Source organism: Vanessa cardui, chromosome 16, assembly GCF_905220365.1.
Source record: "Vanessa cardui chromosome 16, ilVanCard2.1, whole genome shotgun sequence".
In the NCBI taxonomy this organism is placed as follows: Eukaryota; Metazoa; Arthropoda; class Insecta; order Lepidoptera; family Nymphalidae; genus Vanessa; species Vanessa cardui.
In genome coordinates this window covers 1275941-1296743 of record NC_061138.1, presented here as the reverse complement: position 1 = coordinate 1296743, position 20803 = coordinate 1275941, and the positions used below count along the sequence as shown (strand labels likewise).

The following is a 20803-nucleotide window of genomic DNA, read 5'->3' as shown; positions in this document are numbered from 1 at the left end:
AATATTATAGTCTCTATTGAGAATAGCTGTCTTGGCTAAAACAAGTTTTATTTACATAAATGTTGTAATCAATACTTATGTCTTGTGTTGGACGTTACTAATTAAAAAATAAATATTTATCCATGATTGTATTTATCATTGTAAAAAATACCTGTCCTTCCGGAAGACAACTGTGACCTGAGTCACGTATTCTTGATACTTGCGTGAAACAATTATGAGATTATTAACCTTAAAGTAAATAGTCTTGAGTCATGACATACGCAATTCTCGAATCGTCATCTGTTAAGGATAATTGCATCATAATTTATCTAGAATCTCTAGAACTTTCTATTTATCAATGTGATATTGATTATTGTACTACAACCTACTTTTACCTTGGCAAAGATGTTGTGGCATTCCTATTATTATTTGAACATTCATGAATATTATGAAAGGATAATTGAACTAACTCACTCTCTATAAATAAAATAAAACGAAGTCGTCATGACTGTTTGTTCGCTTTTGAGCCAAAAATAGTATTTTACTTTAAATAAATAAACTGAGAAAATTACTCATTTGCATACAGAGTGAATATTTTCCTTGAGAGTTATGAATGAGTGCTGTTGTTATTTTAAAAAGCGGTTTTGTAAATTTAATGAATCAAAAATATTATGAAACTGGTTGGTTCAAAATTTTATTTTGATTTTTAACAATAAGCATGCATTACAAATAATATTTTTAACCTATAGTTTTTCAAAATGCTTTGCTTTTGAAATTTAGCTTTCGAGTTTTGTATTGATTTAAAAAAAAAAATATCTTAATTGATAATTGATAACAATGTCGGTTTTGGAATGGCAAATGACTAGAAATAGTAAAAATTTTATTTTCTTTATTGTTAGTTAAAGTCAAAGCAACAAATATTCTTATATATCTCTCGATTGGACGAAGAATTCCAATAAATTGAATAATGCTTTTGTTACAGGTAAAGCGTTCCATCATGCTCAAAATGGCGGATGCTTGTGCAGACAGCTCGAAGCAGACCCGCTTCCACGAAATGCACGTACAACGTCACAATAACGTCAGCATCTTGTACGCTGACATTGTTAACTTCACGCCACTGTCTGAACGATTGAGCGCCTCTGACCTGGTGAAGACTTTGAACGAATTATTCGGAAGATTCGATCAAATTGCTCAGGTATGTTAGTAAAACTGATAATTCTTTATTTTTAAGGATTGAGCCAATAACAACATAATACTTTATCATCGGGAAAATGATGTTTCGAACTAGAATAATATATGAGTTTCTTCTCGATTTTACCCGGTAGAATTTACATTCCGACCGATGACGATTCAATTAGGTATTCTATACATACATACATACATACATTAAATGAGGTATATTTTTTTACGTTTATTATGCAATTTTTTTTTAATATTGGTAAGTGGTCACCACTAGTTCACCACGTTATATATAGGTAATTAAACATTGGCGCTGTAAGAAATATACACTAATATGATACTAACTTTGGGATTATATGCCTTGTGCCTTTAGTCATCTTTTGAACCGGAATTTAACGATACTAAATATTGTTGTTTAATTCTGTTAAGCGGACTCACACAAAGCATACCACCAAAAAAATTTGGTATAAATAATATTTAATGACACTTTACTGATACTATAAATGATATAGTATGTTGGTTTTCTATCTCTAACTTAGATTTTAAGTAATCATCATATACTCGTAGTAAATCAGGTTTGTGACTTATATCTGTTAGAATTGTATTAGCAATTTGTGATAAAGTTTATTGCTATTTTGTATATAAACTACTGCTGATAAATTACAACAATATAAGTAACGTCATAGTATATATAGATTCGCGTAATAACCTGTGCGAAAATTATGTACAATTTTATAACCGTCACCCCAATTCGCCTCCTCGAGGGGCTCTCAACTATCATGATACCATATATACATAGGTATAAATATTATAATACTATTTTTGAAACATATGTTAGTACTTTCTTTATGTAGTTTGATTTAGGACCACTGAAGGATTAAAATCTATACCGAAATGATTTCGAAGCATAAAACATCTTCAAATGGGATGGGTGGGTAAAGTTTTTTTTTCTTTTTAATTTAGCAGATATTTTTTGAAGTTGAATTTTATCATGAAATGTAAATAGAAAATGTTGAGTGGAAACCTAATGTTAGCTCAACACTTACTTGCTTGTTCGCAAACCAAACATCGTCGATATTACACTCTTTATATAATGTTTTCTAATAGGATTTGTATTGACAATTGCTTTATCCGCGAATGAGTTAATACTTCTGAATCATTTTAATAATGTATTTGCTATTAAATATATGCAGGCAGACAGAGAAATAAGCAACTGATGTCAAGTTGAATATCAGATAATTGTAGTGCGGGAATTGTTAATCATATGTTGACGAACGAGCATTTTGGTCACCTGATGGTAAGTGATCACCACCACAGACAATGATACAGTAAGAAATAGTAAACATTCCTTAGATCGCTATTGCGGAACCAACCTTGGAAACTAAAGTGTAATGTCCTTTGTGTATGTATTGTGTCCTGTTTTTTGGTGGCAGAATGTCTGATGGCACAAAGCCTTACCACCAATAGATGGACATATGTATGGTTTCCGTATCACCTCATTATTTAAGTTACAACATAATTATATCCCTTTGGTGGTCAGATAAATTTTGTTTGGAGTGGGTAGTTTGGCTTGCGTATAGTCCTACTTTAAGTTAAATACGTAATGTTTGATTTCTGAAACAACTTCAGATGGTGTTTGCCTATCCATACATACATGTGTCGTAATCAATTGTATCAATAAATAATCGATTTTGATTTCATAACTTGAAATCAAAATACCGATTTTAACTAATCGAACTTACAACTATTTACATTTCTTTGTACAAAAATTTACGATTCTTTATGAGTATTTTTGTTTGTGAAATTGCTAGGAATTATTTAAAATAGAATTTAAATTAAAGTAACGCGAACTAATTGACCATAATTATCCCACGTTTTGATAAAATCCTATTCCCTCAAGGGACACCATGAGATACGATCTTTGATTTCAAGTAAATACCGCTTTTAACTACAACTGTTTACATTTCTTTGTACAAGAGGTTGCGATTTTTATGAGTATTTTTGTATGAAAATGATAGGAATTATTTAATATAGAATATATATTAAAGTACAGGGAAGTAATTGCCCATAATTATCCCACGTTTTGATAAAACCTTATTCTCTCAAAGGATACGATTGAGATGCGATTTTCGCGTCTAATCATGCGATACTTAATAAACAAATAGATGATTACCAAGTATAGTTTTTTTTCGGGTAGTGTCATTATAATAAAAATACAATATACAAATTCTAATGAGATATTTTTGCATATAAATGATAAATATAGGTACGAAGATAAAATAGTCCAAAACCTTTTTCTCCTCTATTGACCAACAGTCTTTTTTTCCTTTCTTAGAATAAAAAAAAATTAAAAATCGAACATCTTCCATTTCATGCTAAATGTGTTTCCTTTCTAATAATAATAATAATAATTCATTATCGTAACACTAAAATATTATTATAACTAAATATTTAGAAGATACTCTTTACATAAATGGCCACTTTATAATAAAACAACGAAATTATTAAAAGCAGACCTAAACAATTATTTGTAGAACTACTCAGCCTTGACGAACTTAGTTAAGATACACAATCTATTGTAAACAGCATTGTTGTATTGTTAGTATGTTTTACTTTTCGCTTAGAAATCGAACTTAATATCAATATTTGTTTATATCGTAACGCTGATAATAATTTATAGTTTTTGGCAAAGTTATGTACAGTCAAAGTAAGAAAACCTTCGTCAGTTTTCACATTAATTCCTTTATCAAGTCGTAAACTCTTAGTACCTTTTGAATCTAAACATCAAAATCATTACGATGCAATATGTCATTCTCGCTCGGTACAGATTATCGCTCACACTGAGCACACGAAAATAGTTCTTAAAGTGACGAACGTTTTCTTACCCCGACTGTACACACTTCCAATATCTAGATTTATGGTTTTACCTCGCTGATAGATAAAAGAGGCAGGCAACAGTCTAGAAAAATCCTTAATTAACTCTCATTTATCTACGTTTTATAGAAATTTGATGCGGTTTTTTTAAATAAATAAAGTGTTTTGAGAACAAGGTTTTCGTATATAATACATGTATAAAATAATATAGAAACACTTATAATTTTAGAAATTTCTATGTAGTGTAATAAAACAAATTCTATAGTATATTTAGTATCAGTATTGCACTCGTGCGAAGCCGGGGCGGGTCACTAGTATATACATTATACATATACAAAATATTTCTTCTATCTGGGAAACGGCTAACGATTTGATTATATATTAAGATAAGGCTTCGATTTTTAGTTTATCCTTATCAAAATCAAAAATCTTTATTCAATATGGCAGTGTTACTCTTGCTTATTGATAATCAAAAATTATCACTGTTTCGGAAATTGATATTCTAGACCTGACATGAAACTCAGGATATTCCGTTTTTTTTTAATTCAATATTATATTATGTGCCTTAACTAAAAAAAATATTAAAAAAAAAAAAAAAAATTTGTTACTAGAACTAATTAGTTATTAGAGGCGAGAGTAACTCGGCCTTCCAGGTATTTTTAATTATAAGACACAAAATCTCTCTCAAGTCTATATTTTTAAGATAAAAATATTCACTCTACCAGAACCTATAATTAAACGGGGTTTAGATAGGACAGCAGTTAGGTTTTAATTAAAATAATTGTCTAATTAATGACTTATCGCCCATCAATTTTCATTACGACAAACAATGCCTCTTTGTTCACTTGTCTTTTAGCACAGAGTAGAAAGCTTACAGAGGTTTTCGTATATTTCAAATTAAACTTTAAAAAATCCTTAATGGTAAATTACTGGGAATCATATTTTTTATTATAACCATGTTTAAAATATTTTGATATTTAAATAGAGATTAATTATTATGGTCATAATTACTTCGCGGTACATTAATATGTATTCTATAAGTCCTACCAATTTCACATAAGAAAAAATATTGACCTCTCAAATAAAAATAAAGTATAATTTTTATCTTTAAGTAGTTTTCACTTAATTTTTTAGAAGTATCTTGTGTAGGTAATTAATAAAGTATACTTATTATGAGTACGATACTTCAGTACCATGAGTATAACTCTTATGTGCCTTTCAATTAAAAACATGCCTAATTCGCTTGCTATACGATAGAAATTATTGTAAATCGAATTGCAGCCCCTAATTTTCATCTCTTGTACATAAAGGTAATTTTTCGCATTCGATTTACATGATTGATATAACGATCACGAAAATCGGCGAAGATATCCAATAAGATACAAATATTGAGTTACAAGACCTTTTCTACCCTTATTCCATTCTTCGGGATAGACATTTTTCATTCAATTCAAGATAATTATAAGAAAATCACTATCATTAGCAACCTAACGAACAGACACATAATGAAATAAATAAATCATGGCAATGGCATAGTGGGCTTGACTCCAAATCGAAAGGAGATCCAATATAGCAGAAAAAAATTACTATTAAAAAATACTTTATTTTTTTTAAAAAGCTCTGTATCCTAAGTACTCTGTTTTAGCAGATTGCTGAGTGACAGTATTGTCCTCTTTACTTGAACAAGAAAAATGACATAAACGTTCCCATACATTATGCCTCCATCGGGAATATAAATGTCATATTTATTATTTTACATACATTTAATCTCAGGCTCAATTGCTGAACAAAATCTGATCTAATTATACACTAAATATTGTTTAAATATGGAAGTAGGTCTTATCACCGGCATTTCCATTTTCTTTTTTTATATTATACGGGTAGGCATATGACTCCACTGCACCTGATGCTAAATGGAAGTGGAGACCAAACGCGAAGACTAGTACGGGTAGCAAGAATGAGCTGCACTAGTCTACTAGTTGTTGAACATGCATAATATTTCAATTCTACAGTGTAAAAAGACTCATGCTTATTTTGTAAAACGTGTACAGACTGGCCATAGGAAATTTATATTTCAATATTAAAAATATTTGAGATATACGACGCATCCACGAATTTAGAACCCAGTTTTTAAGTAAAGCAAGGAATATTGATGCTGATTTGTCCAAAATGAATTCAGTTTCCTAAAATACCTTCTAACTTAATGTTAACTGAAATAACTATATACTACATACTATTAAGTGTAATTATAGTAGTTTATTTCCTAAATAAATAAATAGTATCAATTTTATCGTTAATATATAACATATTCCATTAAAAATATACTTTATTCAAGTACAAAGTTAGAAGAGCTTTTTATCGTCATTTAATGTAAGAGGACTCCACTCTGAAGATGTATCATTCTCGGTATGAAGATTCTAACGAGGCATAACCGACATGAAACTCAGCCCTTACTTATAAATGTACTCTTTTTCACAAATTATAAAATATATATAATGTAATAACTTGAATATATACAATTACATATATTATGCGACGACCTCCGTAGTTGAGTAGTGTGTACACCGGTTTACATTGGTACGCCGCTCCGAGGTCCCGGATTCTATTCCCGGCCGAGCCGATGTAGGATAGTTAGGTTTTCTTTGTTTATGGTACCGTCGTTATTTCTCATTTTTCATAACACAAGTGCTTTAGCTACTCACATTGTGATCAGAGTAATGTATGCGATGTGGTCTAATATCATTTATTATTTTATAAGAACACTGAGCGGTCTATCTATATCTCTCTATATTGTACAGAATTATATCTGTACAATATAACCTTATTTATTTTATTCGTATTCGTTTTACGAAATTTAATTATAGAATCGATTTTTTTTTATTTGTATATTGGTTATGATATGTTCTATTAAAATTAGGTATATTCCAGGAGAACCAGTGCATGCGGATCAAGATCCTGGGCGACTGTTATTACTGTGTCTCTGGACTGCCAGTGTCGAGACCCAACCACGCGTACAACTGTGTCAATATGGGATTACAAATGATCGAAGCGATACGGTAGGTCGCCTTGTTTCTATTAACAAGAACTATATAGATAAACCAAACAAAGGTCAAATTGTCTTTGCCAAACGATTGGTTATGTTACCTTTTGTCAATTACGAGTGTTCAATAATACATTTTGGAAATAAGAGTATACCAAGTACCATGGTATAACTAAAAAAAAAACAACCTTAAATGTTAACTGACTTCTGATCGATTCACTTTTGATTGCATATTAATAAGAATAAAAATCTCTATCGACATATATGCACGGTTTTTGTATATCTTGATTAGTTTTGGAAATCATTTTATGGTCTTATAATCGACAAGTTATATAGGTTTATGATTTTTGCTCATAGCTTATAAAAGAGTTTAGGAAGATAACGGCATTATAGATATACCACGGCAGTATGGTCTCCCTTAATTTTCTTTGTGAAAAGGCGCTTCTACTTATCAATAACACAAATGTACTGATTTGCTATTAAAAAGTTTAAGGCGCTTTAAACACATCCAGTTTTATTTTATTACTAAACTACGAAACGAGATTGAATATTGGTGAAGCATATAAATATATTAACTAAAATCTGTAGTTTGAAAATCGTGCTCTATTGAATTTTAAACCATTAAAATTTACATGCATACTTTGTTCAAGAAATATTTGTAATAGCTTAGCGTATGCTTTTTTTCCAAAGATATATGTATCCTATAGGGTACATAATTCTTTGGAATAAAAGTATATTACGTTGTGATATATTGCACGGCAGTTACATTGTTAAATATCGCCCAAGAGTATTCTATAGATTATCCAATTTTTTCAATTTGTTTGCGAGTTACCGTAAATCATTAGATATTATTAATAGTAAGAATATATTGTAGAAAAATATAATAGAAAAATATTCATTATGTACTTTATTGCAGTTTTGTAAGGGAAGCAACTGGGTTCAACGTCGATATGAGAATTGGTATTCATACTGGTAACGTGCTGTGCGGTGTTCTTGGCTTAAGAAAATGGCAGTTTGACGTATGGAGCGATGACGTCACGCTCGCTAACCACATGGAATCTGGTGGTATTGCTGGGTAAGTCAAAACATTCTACTAACGTTGAAATAAAATATTTCAATAAAGAAATTCAATAGATACCTACATACTGTTACGAATAGAAATGTCTTTGATTTGATTTATACCTAATAAATACTAAATAATAATATACTGTCTAATACAATAATACTAGTTACTACCGCGGCTTTACTTGCGTTTTAGGGAACTGTTTTCAGGTGTGAAGCATAAAAATAGTAGACCTAGGTCTTTAAGCTCATACCGTATTTCATCAAAATCGGTTCAGTGATTTCGTAAAAAAGTAACAGCCAGAGTTATTTTCGAATTTATAATATTCGTAATTTATTATTAGCTGTGCCCGCGACTTCATGCGCATTTGTATTAAACTGAAATTTTATATGTAACTCTACAACTGAAGTAGCTTAAGTAACTCCTTATTACATCAGCTATCTACTAGTGAAAGTTCCATCAAAATCGGTCGAGGCGTTCCAGACATCCAGAAGTCCAGAAATTAGCCGGAACAAACAGACAAACAAAAATTGTAAAAATGTTATTTTGGTATATGTACTGTATATACAGACATGCATAAAAAAAAAACAGTTATTTTAATGTTACCGACCATATATATAGTGCAAAAGAACTATAGTACACTTAGATAAGCCTTAATTACAAAAAATACGAATTCTACGGAAATTAAAACGACTTTATCTCTAATAGTTGTTTCATGCTTGCAGCCCTGGGATGTAGAGAAATTTTACTTACAAATAAATATCACAAATACCGACAATATACTTACATAATAAATAAGTAAATTTTATTATAATTATATATTTTATAAATAATAATAACAACAACAACAGCCTGTAAATTACCCACTGCTGGGCTAAGGCTTTCTTTCCATTTCAGAGGATGGTTCAAAATATATTCCACCATGCTGTTTCAATGTTGTCGTGGAATACTCGTGTGGCAGAATTTTTACGAAATTAGACACATGCAGGCTTCCTCACGATGTTTTCCTTCACCGCCGAGCAGGAGATGAGCTATAATTACAAATTAAGCACATGAATATTCAGTGGTGTTACCTGGGTTTGAACCCGCAATCATCGGTTGAAATACACGCGTCCTAACCACTGGGCCATTATACAGGGTTATTGGTAACTCGACGTATATCCGTTAGGCGGTGATAGAGGTGACTATTTGCAATAATTTTAACCCCCATATGCTTGTTCCAAAAGTGAACCATTTTTGAGTTATCACGTTTTTAAGCTTTTTTCAAAATTTGTCAAATATGTAACTTCAAAAATTTATTTAAAAAAAAGTTTAAATTAAAATCTATTTTTTTCTTTTGTTTTATAAAACGATCGAACACTGGATATTTGCCAATATTTGGTAAGTAAGTAAGTCTTTTTTCATTTGTTTTTATTTTTAGTTAATTTTGTGAGAATTTGAAAGAGTGACCTTTAGTACGAATTTGTTCATGTTCGAATACGAATTTCTCGTCCACCAGCGTCCTTTCTGGTGATTTTATTTCGATTGATTTGAAATAATTTCCTTCTTTTTAAACATTTTTGGAAGACTACGAAAACGGTTATATTTAAAATAATCTGCAGGCCAAGTTTCATAAAGATTTTTTTAGTTTTTGAGGCATTTTTGAGGAAAAATAATCAAAAAAAATTATTTATTCGTTTTCCGTCTCGCATTTTTAAATTTGGACCGATAATTATTATTTAAATATTGACAAACATACAGTGTTGAATCGTTTTTATAAAACAAAAGAAAAAAATAGATTTTAATTGAAACTTTTTTTTAAATAAATTTTTGAAGTTACATTTTTGACAAATTTTGAAAAAAGCTTCAAAACGTGATATCTCAAAAATGGTTCACTTTTGGATCATGCATATGGGGGTTAAAATTATTGCAAGTTAGTCACCCCTATCATCTAACGGATGTACGTCGAATTACCAATAACCCTGTATATTCAGAGTACATAAATAATATTTACTCTGAATATATAATGACACATGGGTACACGTACACATATGTAGAATTTAATAACAGGAGTAAGAATTTTTACGGTTGAAAATGTTTCTCATGCAGTCTTAACATTTACGAAACGAGTTTCATCTCAAATAGATTGAAATGGACTAAAACAGCGTAAATATGGCATATGAAATGCGAACGTAAACTTGCCTTACGGCTTATGCATATGCAAAATTCATGCAATCACGAGCTCTGCTGTGCAAGTTTACCTCATGATGGATGGCAGTTGTTTGATCACACTAGCGCATGTAAACAGGGCAAGGAAATTGAATTCATTCTTTTTTTAAATATATTTACACCGTCAGAGCGTAAAGGAGTTTCTAGGTACTTATTATTTACATATCGGATTCGTGTTTTACATTAAAGGTAGTTTTAAGGGAGTATCATGCGAATGTATTATAAAAGAAGTATTCATAACACAGGTTATTTAATTAGACTAGCTAGGATAGCTTGACCTTTCTTTTGATGACCGTGTTATAATACATTGTGACTTTTGTCGTAGTTCAACCATGTAACTTAATTTTGTATGGAAATAAATTATAATTATTATTAAATATTTAAAACAATAGCAAGAGTAACACTGTTCATAATGCTGATTGATAACACGAAAATAAATTAGCTTCTTCATCTTCTTCATAAATCTTATTTATTATCGAATATTGAAAGTTTAATGTATAAACAAAATATATAAATACTCGTACCTTATGTATGTGCCGATTAAAAAAACTTTTTATTTTGTGTTTTTTGGGTAAAATAATTTAAAAAAAAATTGATGGTTATTATTATTTTTAAACAAAAAAGCCGTGGCGGCTTAGTGGTGTAGACGGCAACTAGACATGATGCAGTATCACTGAACTTTTATATGCTAAGTTGGTATTTGTAATTTTTTTCTAGCACAGAAACCTGCGACCTCGACTCGACCTTCTGACTTCCTATCTTAACAATAGAATTCAGAGGGTTGACGTTAAAGGGACAAGGTCTCCTGAGGTCTCAGTTGGTATGGGGGTCCCACAAGGATCAATTCTTGGACTTTTTCTATTCCATCATATACATAAATGTCTTGCCCTTTCTTGTTGGGAACAAACATGATATAGTATTGTATGCTGATGATACCTCTTTGGTTTTTAAAATTAATAGGAAACAGGTTCAGTATGACGATGTAAACAATGCTATGTCCGATATAGTACATTGGTTTAGCGTAAATAATCTTAGACTGAATAATAAAAAAACTAAAATTGTTAAATTTACCACACCAAATGTGCAAAATGTAAAACCCGATGTACTTATCAATGGGGAATCGATGGATCCAGTTGAAACAACTGAATTTCTTGGCCTTACTCTTGATGCCAAGTTACAGTAGCTCCCCCATATAAACGGATTGGCGGGTAGACTGAGTTCTGCAGTATTTGCGGTCAAAAAAATTTGATTATTTACTGATGTTGATACGGCTCGACTAGTATATTTTAGTTACTTTCACAGTATAATGTCCTACGGTATAATGCTTTGGGGTAACGCAGCCGCTATCCAAACTATATTTGTGCTGCTATTCGTGCAATCTATAACCTAGGAGCCAAGGAATCATTAAGGTATAGATTTAAAGAAATTAAGATATTGACTGTTGCTTCTCAATACATATTTTGTAATGTTTTGTATGTACGGAAAAATATTAATGTTTTTATGAGAAAATGTGATTCTCATAACATTGGTACAAGGAACAAACACAATCTTGTTACTCCTGTTACTCGACTGCATAGAGTCAGTAACTCTTTTGTGGCGCAATGTATACGCTTCTACAACAGGATCCCAGAAAGCGTTCAAAATGCTTCTGTTGCCAAATTTAAAAAAATTGTTAAGGAACGCTTGTGTGCAAAAGGTTACTATACAATTAGCGAGTTTATGTTTGATAGCACACCTTGGGAATGAAACGATCGCCTCCTGGCTATTTCTAATCATATACTACTATGTTTCTTATTAATTTGACAAAAAAAAAAATAACAAAAAAAAGACCCGCTGAGTTTCTTTCGCCGGTTCTTCTCAGGTCAGGGTGTTCCTTTTTCCGAACCGGTGGTAGTGTTTATTTGACAATCAATAAGTAAGTGTAATGCTTCTATATTAATTAAAGGAATTTGAGTTTGAGTTTGCATGTGATTAAGCGTGTGGCAACCACTGACGTTTGGTGAACGTGCTAGAGTAAGCTTGAAATCTTCTCCTCAAAATCAAACTTTGATAGGCTGTTCCCATCAGTCTAATGACTGAAAAACTGTGAACATTATAAGACATTCTGTAGTACATTTAGTGTCCGCATTGCTCCCTTGCGAAGCCGAGGCGGGTCGCTAGTATATCTATTAATTACTTTAATCAGCTTAAAGTGATTAATAGATATACTAGTCGAGTCGAGATGGCCCAGTGGTTAGAACGCGTGCATCTTAACCGATTATTGTGGGTTCAAACCCAGGCAAGCACCGCTGATTCATGTGCTTAATTTGTCTTTATAATTCATCTCGTGCTCAGCGGTGAAGGAAAACATCGTGAGGAAACCTGCATGTGACAAATTTCATTGAAGTTCTGCCACATGTGTATTCCACCAACCCGCATTGGAACAGCGTGGTGGTATATGTTCCAAACCTTCTCCTCAGAGGGAGAGGAGGCCTTTAGCCCGGCAGTGGGAATTTACGGGCTGTTGTTGTTGTTATATGTAGATGTACTAGTATAAACAAATATTTAAAATAGTAAGTTTATTTACGTAAAAACTTTTCTGAATACGTGGAACAAAGGTTAGAGGTAAGCTATTCAACCATGGGTAGTTTACAACATATTTCAAAGTCTATTTTTGTTTTCAGTATCGTGTTTTTTTATGGAAGCTTTTATCGCTGAAAGCGGCGAGCAATGGAACATTTAATGAATTATTTAGCAGCGAACACACAATACAATAGTCTTATTTAAATTGTTATTTACTGCAATATAGGATAGTAACAGCCTGTAAATTTCCCACTGCCGGGCTAAGGCCTCGTCTCCCTTAGAGGAGAAGGTTATTCCACCACCATGCCCCAATGCGGTTTGGCGGATACACATGTGGCAGGATTTCGTTGAAATTGGACATAGGAGGGTTTCCTCACGATATTTTCTTTACAAATTAATCACGAGAAAAGGGGTGCTGTTCTCGGTTTGATGATTGTGATGAAACCTGCAATATTTTTCACAAACAGAGATCGCAACTGAAATCATAACTTAGAATAGCTAAATTTCGAAATTAGAAATTTTTGGAAAACACAAAATCAAAACACTTTTAAATCGTCGTTTTATAGTATTAAGTAATATTATCACCAGTTCGTATGTAGAGAATACACAAACTAGGAAGAATCAGCAAGAATCGCAGTAGTGTTTCTTTACCACCGTGTTTATTCTACCCTTTCACATTATCCAGTCTGAATTGACGTGTCAATTTGAAGAATGAGTGAGCCAGTGTAATTACAGACACAAGCCATAAATATATGAATCTCACGGGATACATTGTCTGCGCTTGAATTGGTTTTCAATATATGCCACTGCCTCCATAAAATATATGTTATTTTTTGTTTATAGACGTGTTCATATAACGAAATCGACGATGCTCCAACTCGGCGGGAAATTCGAAGTGGAACCAGGGGACGGCGCGTCACGTGAAGGTTACCTTGCCGACCATAAAGTTGAGACCTATCTGATTGTACCGCCAAAGGTAAGACTTAAGAAAATATTGCCCATTGCAGGTGAAATTATAGTTAAGATAAAGAAAATACCTATATATTTTATGTCTTAATTTAACCGTGTATTTTCTAACCCTTTACCATTTATTGATGGTAAGGTAGAAACAACACAAAAATATCTACGACCTCCGTGGTCGAGTGGTGCGTACACCAGTTTTTATGGGTACGCCACTCTGAGGTCCTGGGTTCGATTCCCAGCCGAGTCAATGTAGATTATCATTTGTTTTCTATGTTGTCTTGGGTCGGGGTGTTTGTGGTACCGTCGTTACTTCTGATTTTCCATAACACAAGTGCTTTAGCTACTTACATTGGGATCAGAGTAATGTATGTGATGTTGTCTCATATTTATCTATGGTAAGCTTAATAACAGATTATGTCAATAAAGTACAAGTTACATATATCCTCCATAAGTACCTAGACAGAAATAAAATTTTTAAAGTCGACACCAATTCACGGGGCCATCTTGACTTTTCTTATTTTTAGACTTATAGTTAAATTCCATATAAAACAAGCTTAAAAACAATGGTACCTACTTTATGTACGTGTAATGGTAATATTAGTACATGTTATATATAATTTGTATAGCTTCTTACTTTTATATCACTCTTTGAAAATACGCACAAAGAACCATTTGAGATACTATACTAAAATATTAAAGCAAATAAAAAAAAACCTTACTACAAACGTTTACGAAACATCTGTACATATTATAAAATTGGAGTCTATGTTTGTAATATTTTAATAAATTCATATTCATACACGCTACACATACCAAATTAATTATTTTCAAAATTTTTGCTTCTCTGTCTGTTAGTTCTTTAACGACTCGACCGATTTTGACGGGACTTTTACTGATAGAAAGCTGATGATGAATAACTTAGGCTACAAAAATAACTTTTACTTAGGTTATACAGTATTTATAAATAAATTAACTTAAACAATATCCAAGGGAATTCTGTTGATTTCTTGTAAAGTACAATTTTTTTTTCAATTCTTTTATGCTTGTAAGCATGAAATAATTTTTTTTTTTTATTTTTCGATCGAAACAACACGAGAATGTAGTTTGATTGATGGTGGAGTGCAAACAATTTTAGTGAACGATGAATTAGTGAGGTTATGACATCAAATGATTGATCATAGTATTTCGATCCATGACCTATCCCAAAGAGTGTCCTTATGCTATTCAAACTTTTACGATAAATATGATTAAAATGCACTTTGATAGTAAACACAAGTGCGTCAACTAGCAGTGAAGATGTGGAACAAGGTGAGAGACCCACCATCCCAGTTTTGCTGATGACTTATCGTCAGAATATACAAGTTTGCTAACTTATTTTAGAAACCGAAACTGAATATTAATTCAAGTATGCTTTAGAAACGTCATTTTATAAAACTATATTAAACGTAAAGCTATCACACCGATCCAAAAATTCTACTGAGAAGAATCCCGACTGATATTTCAAACATTTCAAAGTGAAGAAAAGTAAAAAAAAGACAAACATTCTTATGTTATAGTACAATACAATCAAGATTTAATTTTTTTTTATTTAAGAACAGTTTTGTTTCGACCAGACATGATTTTTGATCATTATTGGTAGTTTTCAAATGAAAAGAAATTAAATGTTGTCTTAAATTTTCGCGATTATTACACATTGAAATAAAACTAGTTATAACGGATTTGAATCGCGTATATGAATTATTTTAATTTTTGTCTACCCGTGAAGTTGTAAAGTGCTCGAAACGTCGGGATGTCAAAAATAATTAATATACGCGATTCAAATCCGTTATAACTAGTTTTATTTCAAGAAATTAAATTCGTTACTTGACGGTATATTAAATGAAAACTATTAATTTAATTATAGTCAACATTCATATTTTGCATATACAAACTCTATCAGTCTAAATAAAAAGTAATTATTTAATAATGCAATAGTAAATGATAATAATAGTAGTATTTGACGTCATAATGGCTATTTCAAATTCTATCAAATCCAACATACAAAGCATGTATAGAATCGTGGAATCGAATCAAAACAATATTACTACATATTGATAACATTCCTAATAATCATTTCAATGCATGAATAAATACAGTCTCGTTGTGGTCGTGACCTTATCTTTATTGTACACTAATCTTAATAAACGAGGAACTATTTTTTTTGTAATCTCGATCTGAAAGAACCATTAAACCGATATACATAAAACGTATACCAGGATAACCCGTTTTAGATCCCTTTGCTGATGGTTTTGTTTGTATCTCGATAGTATTAAACAAAATCGCTTCCAGCCTCTGTACGTACCGATCTTTTACACTAGGCAACGGATTTTATTGCGCTTTCCATCAATAAACAAAGCGATACGAATGAAAAGGTTTTATATGTAATACGTGTATATTACAGTTATTAAGCTGACAGTATAAAGTCGGTAAAATCGTGTGATTTTTTATTTTTTATTTCTTAATGTATATAGAGCCTTATTATATTCATATTCGTAATATAATTATCATTACATATTATAAAACAAAGTCGCTTACCGCTGTCTGTCCTTATGTATGCTTAGATCTTTAAAATTACGCAACGGATTTTGATGCGGTTTTTTAAGTGGATAGAATGTGTCGAGAGGAAGGTATATAATACATGAACAAAATAGTTAACTAACACTGATAATTTTTTGAAATTTCTAATGTGACGTCGTACATAAACAAATTCTGTAGTATATTTAGTATCAGTATTGCATCCGTGTAAAGCCGGGGCAGGTCGCTCGTTTGTTAATCAACGTCTCAGCTATTTGACTATCAAAGTGCAAAAGCACGATATGTATAGAAACTTCAAAGGGACCTGTACTTTACCTAACTACCAAAGAGTTTTGCAAATATTAATGAATTTTAAATCACAACCACCAATGAACTTAACATACGAGAATGTTACTTGATATGTCAAAGAATTGTATCACAGTATGTCAATCGGTGCCGAGACGGCCCAGTGGTTAGAATACGTGCATCTAAACCGATGGTTGCGGGTTCAAACCCAGGCAAGCACCGCTGAATATTGGTTATGAAAAACCTACCATGAAGCTCATTTGGCGGTTCACAATTACATGATAATATTTCATAAAAAATCATTAAAAAATTAAACTTCTTTTAAAAATGAATATTTATTTTTATTTCCATACTACCATTATAAATGTGAAAGTAATTCTGTCTGTAGTAGTAATTGTTTTTTTACGACCAAACCGCTGAACCGAATTTGATGAAATTTGGTATGAAGCAAACTTGAACCACAAGGAGGGACATAGGCTACATCTTTGGCTAACACATGACAACCAATACCCTAAAACGCAAGCGAAGCTGCGGGTGACTACTAGCTATGAATAATAATGAAATATCCGGTCAGTTTCTTGACACGGAAACTGTTTAACTTTTTAATAAAGAAATAACAAAGTATAAAGAAAGTGTAGCCTTTCTTTGATCTTTCTTTTTAATATTTTTACTCTGTTTTACTACATTAACTTAATTATAATCGATGTTTAAAAACAACATGCTTTATATAAGACTACAGAAAGACTACCGGTTCAGTAGCTTGAAATGCACACAAACGCTATCTCCTCCTTAAAAAAATCCAAAAGCCAAAAATTTGCCTATGTCCTGTTTGGAGTTCAAGTTTGCTTCATACCAAAGTTCATCAAATTCGGTTCTGCGGTTTGGTCGTGAAAGAGCGATAAGCAGACAGAGTTACTTTATATAGATAACACATGCTCTTATTTTGTAAAGATTTTGAGGGTAGTATATAATTATCTAGACTATTCAAATTACCTTATACTGCTGTCCAATCAGATTTGATCCGCGTATTCGTACAAACCTTTAATGTACATATGTCCTACATAGCTGGTTTCCGTTAATATCGGCTGTTATCAGGACGACATCACGTTTAATCTCACGACGTAATCCCAGTCAATATAAAACATAAAAAGTTAATGAAGAAACTTTATACATTGATTTGTTAAGAAACTCATTATTACGGTGTGATGAGAAAAAAATCTTGGTGTTTTTCAGACGAGCGCTAAACAACATCATTACATAGTATAAAACAAAGTCAAGGGACTTCGCGACCCGTGTCTGTCTGTATGCTTATTTCTTTAAAACTACGCAACTGCATTTGATGCGATTTTTTTTAATAGATAGAGTGATTCAAGAGAAAACTTTATACGTATAATTCATGTATAAATTGAGGTTTCTAATGTAATAAATACATTAGATTTATCACATTAGAAACCTCAATTTATACATGAACATTATACATGAACATTTTTGTTCGCTTACATTACAAACGCTGGCTGAACCATACTCAATAATGTTTTGAAGTATTGGGCACCTTAAAAAGGTCTTCAAAAAATTTGCGATGGTTTATGTCTCCTAGAGTTAAGGGGACTACAGGAGCTAATTGCCCTTGAGAATCACGCGCATACACTTACACTAACGACAAAAACGGCATGTCCCCGCGCGCACTACGCTTAGCGAGGCGGCGAGGTTACGCCTGAATATTCCAATAGATGGCGCCGAACCGCCGCGCGCCGCGCCGAGCGAAAGCGAAGCGAAGTCAATTCTATCAATTCTATCAATCATAGATTTCATAAAAATAAACAGGACAACAGAATTGTTTTAATTTCTTTGTGTCATTTAAAAAATTATGATAAAATTAAACTGAATTAATTAAACTTAAATTATTATTATTTTATGTACAAAAAATAGTTAATTTAAACATTTTTTTCTTTAATTTTTACTGTATCAATTCAATTAGTTGTAATACTAAATATTAAATCGTACCTATTTTTAAATTTTGTAAGTTTGTTAAGCGATTTATTAAATAAAATTGGAACTGTTCGTAATTTGTACACTGACAAAAAGCGTAGAGTTTGTTCGTTTTACTAATATCGGTACACAAAGAAAAAAAATTAAGTTAAAAAAGTCAGCATCAAAAAGTTACTATAAAAATAATATCGTCAAGTCGGTTTAGTAGAATTATTGGTTAACTCGGTCAATCACAGTGGGTTTAGTCATAAATATTAGAATTATTTGTATTGTTTTTGACTGATATTTGAAATAAAACTGATTCAATTAAATTCAAATATTTTTATTTATTTTTGGTTTAACAAAAAAACAAATAAATTTCGTTTCAATTTTTTTATTAAAATATTTTTTTTAATTATTCGTTCGTCGTCGTTCGTTATTAAAATATCTTGGATACTTGCAATCAATATTTCACCCACTTTCACTGAAGCTACGAGCTAAAATTTTTCAATTGATACTATTTCCAATCTTTAAAAAATATTGAATTACGTATGACACTTCTAAATATTTTAGTTCTTTGGTTCACAACAATTACATATTTCAAGATGGCCCAGTGGGTAGAACGCGCGCATCTTATTGCGGGTTCAAACCCAGGCAAGCACCACTAAATATTCATGTGATATGCTAATTTGTATTTATTTATTTTTTTATTATTAAATTTCATCCATACATAACTATATTTCCTATTATAAACAAAATTGATAAAATTATACTCTAACGTAATAGAAATAGCTTCCGTGTTATTTTTTTTCGATTTTCTTAATTCTGAAAAAATAAATGCATAGTTGTTAGGAATTAAATTTTAATAATTATAAAATATATATATATATATTTAAATATAGTCCTTTAAGGGACTACATGAGCTAAATGTAAGTTTTAAAATGCCATTCTTCTTGGACTTGCTTGCATTGACCAAATACTCCATGGTGACTGTAAGAAATCTGTCGAAAAATCTGATTCTATGCGAACTAATTGCTTTGTTTTTAATAAATGTTTCCAATAATCATTATTTATAATATATATATATATATGTCGGAGACGGTCATGAATTCCATAGCGTAACGAAGCGCGGCACGAATCCCGCGAGGCGGCAGCACTATCGTGACGTCACGACGCGACTAACTTCGTGCTACGACGGAGCCTACCCGGTGGAGGCGCTCAGAGACGACTCACTTACGATTCCGCTCTCGTGAAGACCAGTACCTCCATCCTAGGAACTGTCATTCGCTTCGTTACCAAGTGTGATACAGTGTTTTACTGAATAAGTGTCTTAAGTACTTTAAACGTAGAATAAACGTGTTTTTGTATTCGTGGTTTCCTATTTGCTCGATCACCCTAGTAATACGCCCCTATGATGTCTGACGATCGTACTGATGTCGCTCTTGATCCGACATCAGAAGTGGGATTCAATCGAGTAAATGAGAAACCAAGTGAAAATAATATTCAAACAAGTCAATGGCAGAAGATGCTCGACATGCAAAATGAGCAAATGCGCGCGCTAATACAAGCTTTGAATACGCCGCGATCCAGCAACAACGTGACTCTGCCCGAGTTCAATCCTGACAAGCCAGAAGCGGACCCTCAATCGTGGTGTGCAACCGCAGACCTGTGCCTTTCGGACAACCCACTCGAAGGATCTCAGTTAATAGTCGCGCTCAGCAAAGCTTTAAAAGGAACTGCGTCGACTTGGCTGTCACAAGTTACCTACTCCGGAATCACATGGCCTCAACTCAAAGAGCTTTTTTCAGCGAGGTTTGTTCTGACGGAGACCATCCCAGCTATCCTCATGCAGTTGAACACCAGCAAGCCTAACGAGGGAGAAAGCTACGCCGCCTATGCTAGCCGAGTACTGTCGTCATTGATGAATCGTTGGAAGAATGCAAGTACTGAACAAATTGCGGTATCGGTTGTGCTAGCTCATTTGGCACAAATCGATACTAGATTACAACGACTTGCGTTCACTACCGAGATTTCTTCACGCCATAACCTACAGAAAGAATTACAAGCGTACTCATATTTGAAACGCAAAGTGTCACAAGACGTAAACG

The 20803-nt window shown here is 32.2% G+C and overlaps 1 protein-coding gene across 2 annotated transcripts in view; it reads left to right on the top strand.

Moving 5' to 3' along the window:
- The window catches only part of LOC124536066 (adenylate cyclase type 2-like), a 225159-nt gene that overhangs the window by 180752 nt on the left and 23604 nt on the right, over positions 1–20803 (top strand). For both annotated transcript variants that reach the window (XM_047112496.1, XM_047112495.1), the window contains exons 6-9: positions 962–1174; positions 6961–7088; positions 7989–8147; positions 13749–13881. In XM_047112496.1, the coding sequence (XP_046968452.1) occupies positions 962–1174; positions 6961–7088; positions 7989–8147; positions 13749–13881 (633 nt within the window). The remainder of the gene's footprint in view (positions 1–961; positions 1175–6960; positions 7089–7988; positions 8148–13748; positions 13882–20803) is intronic.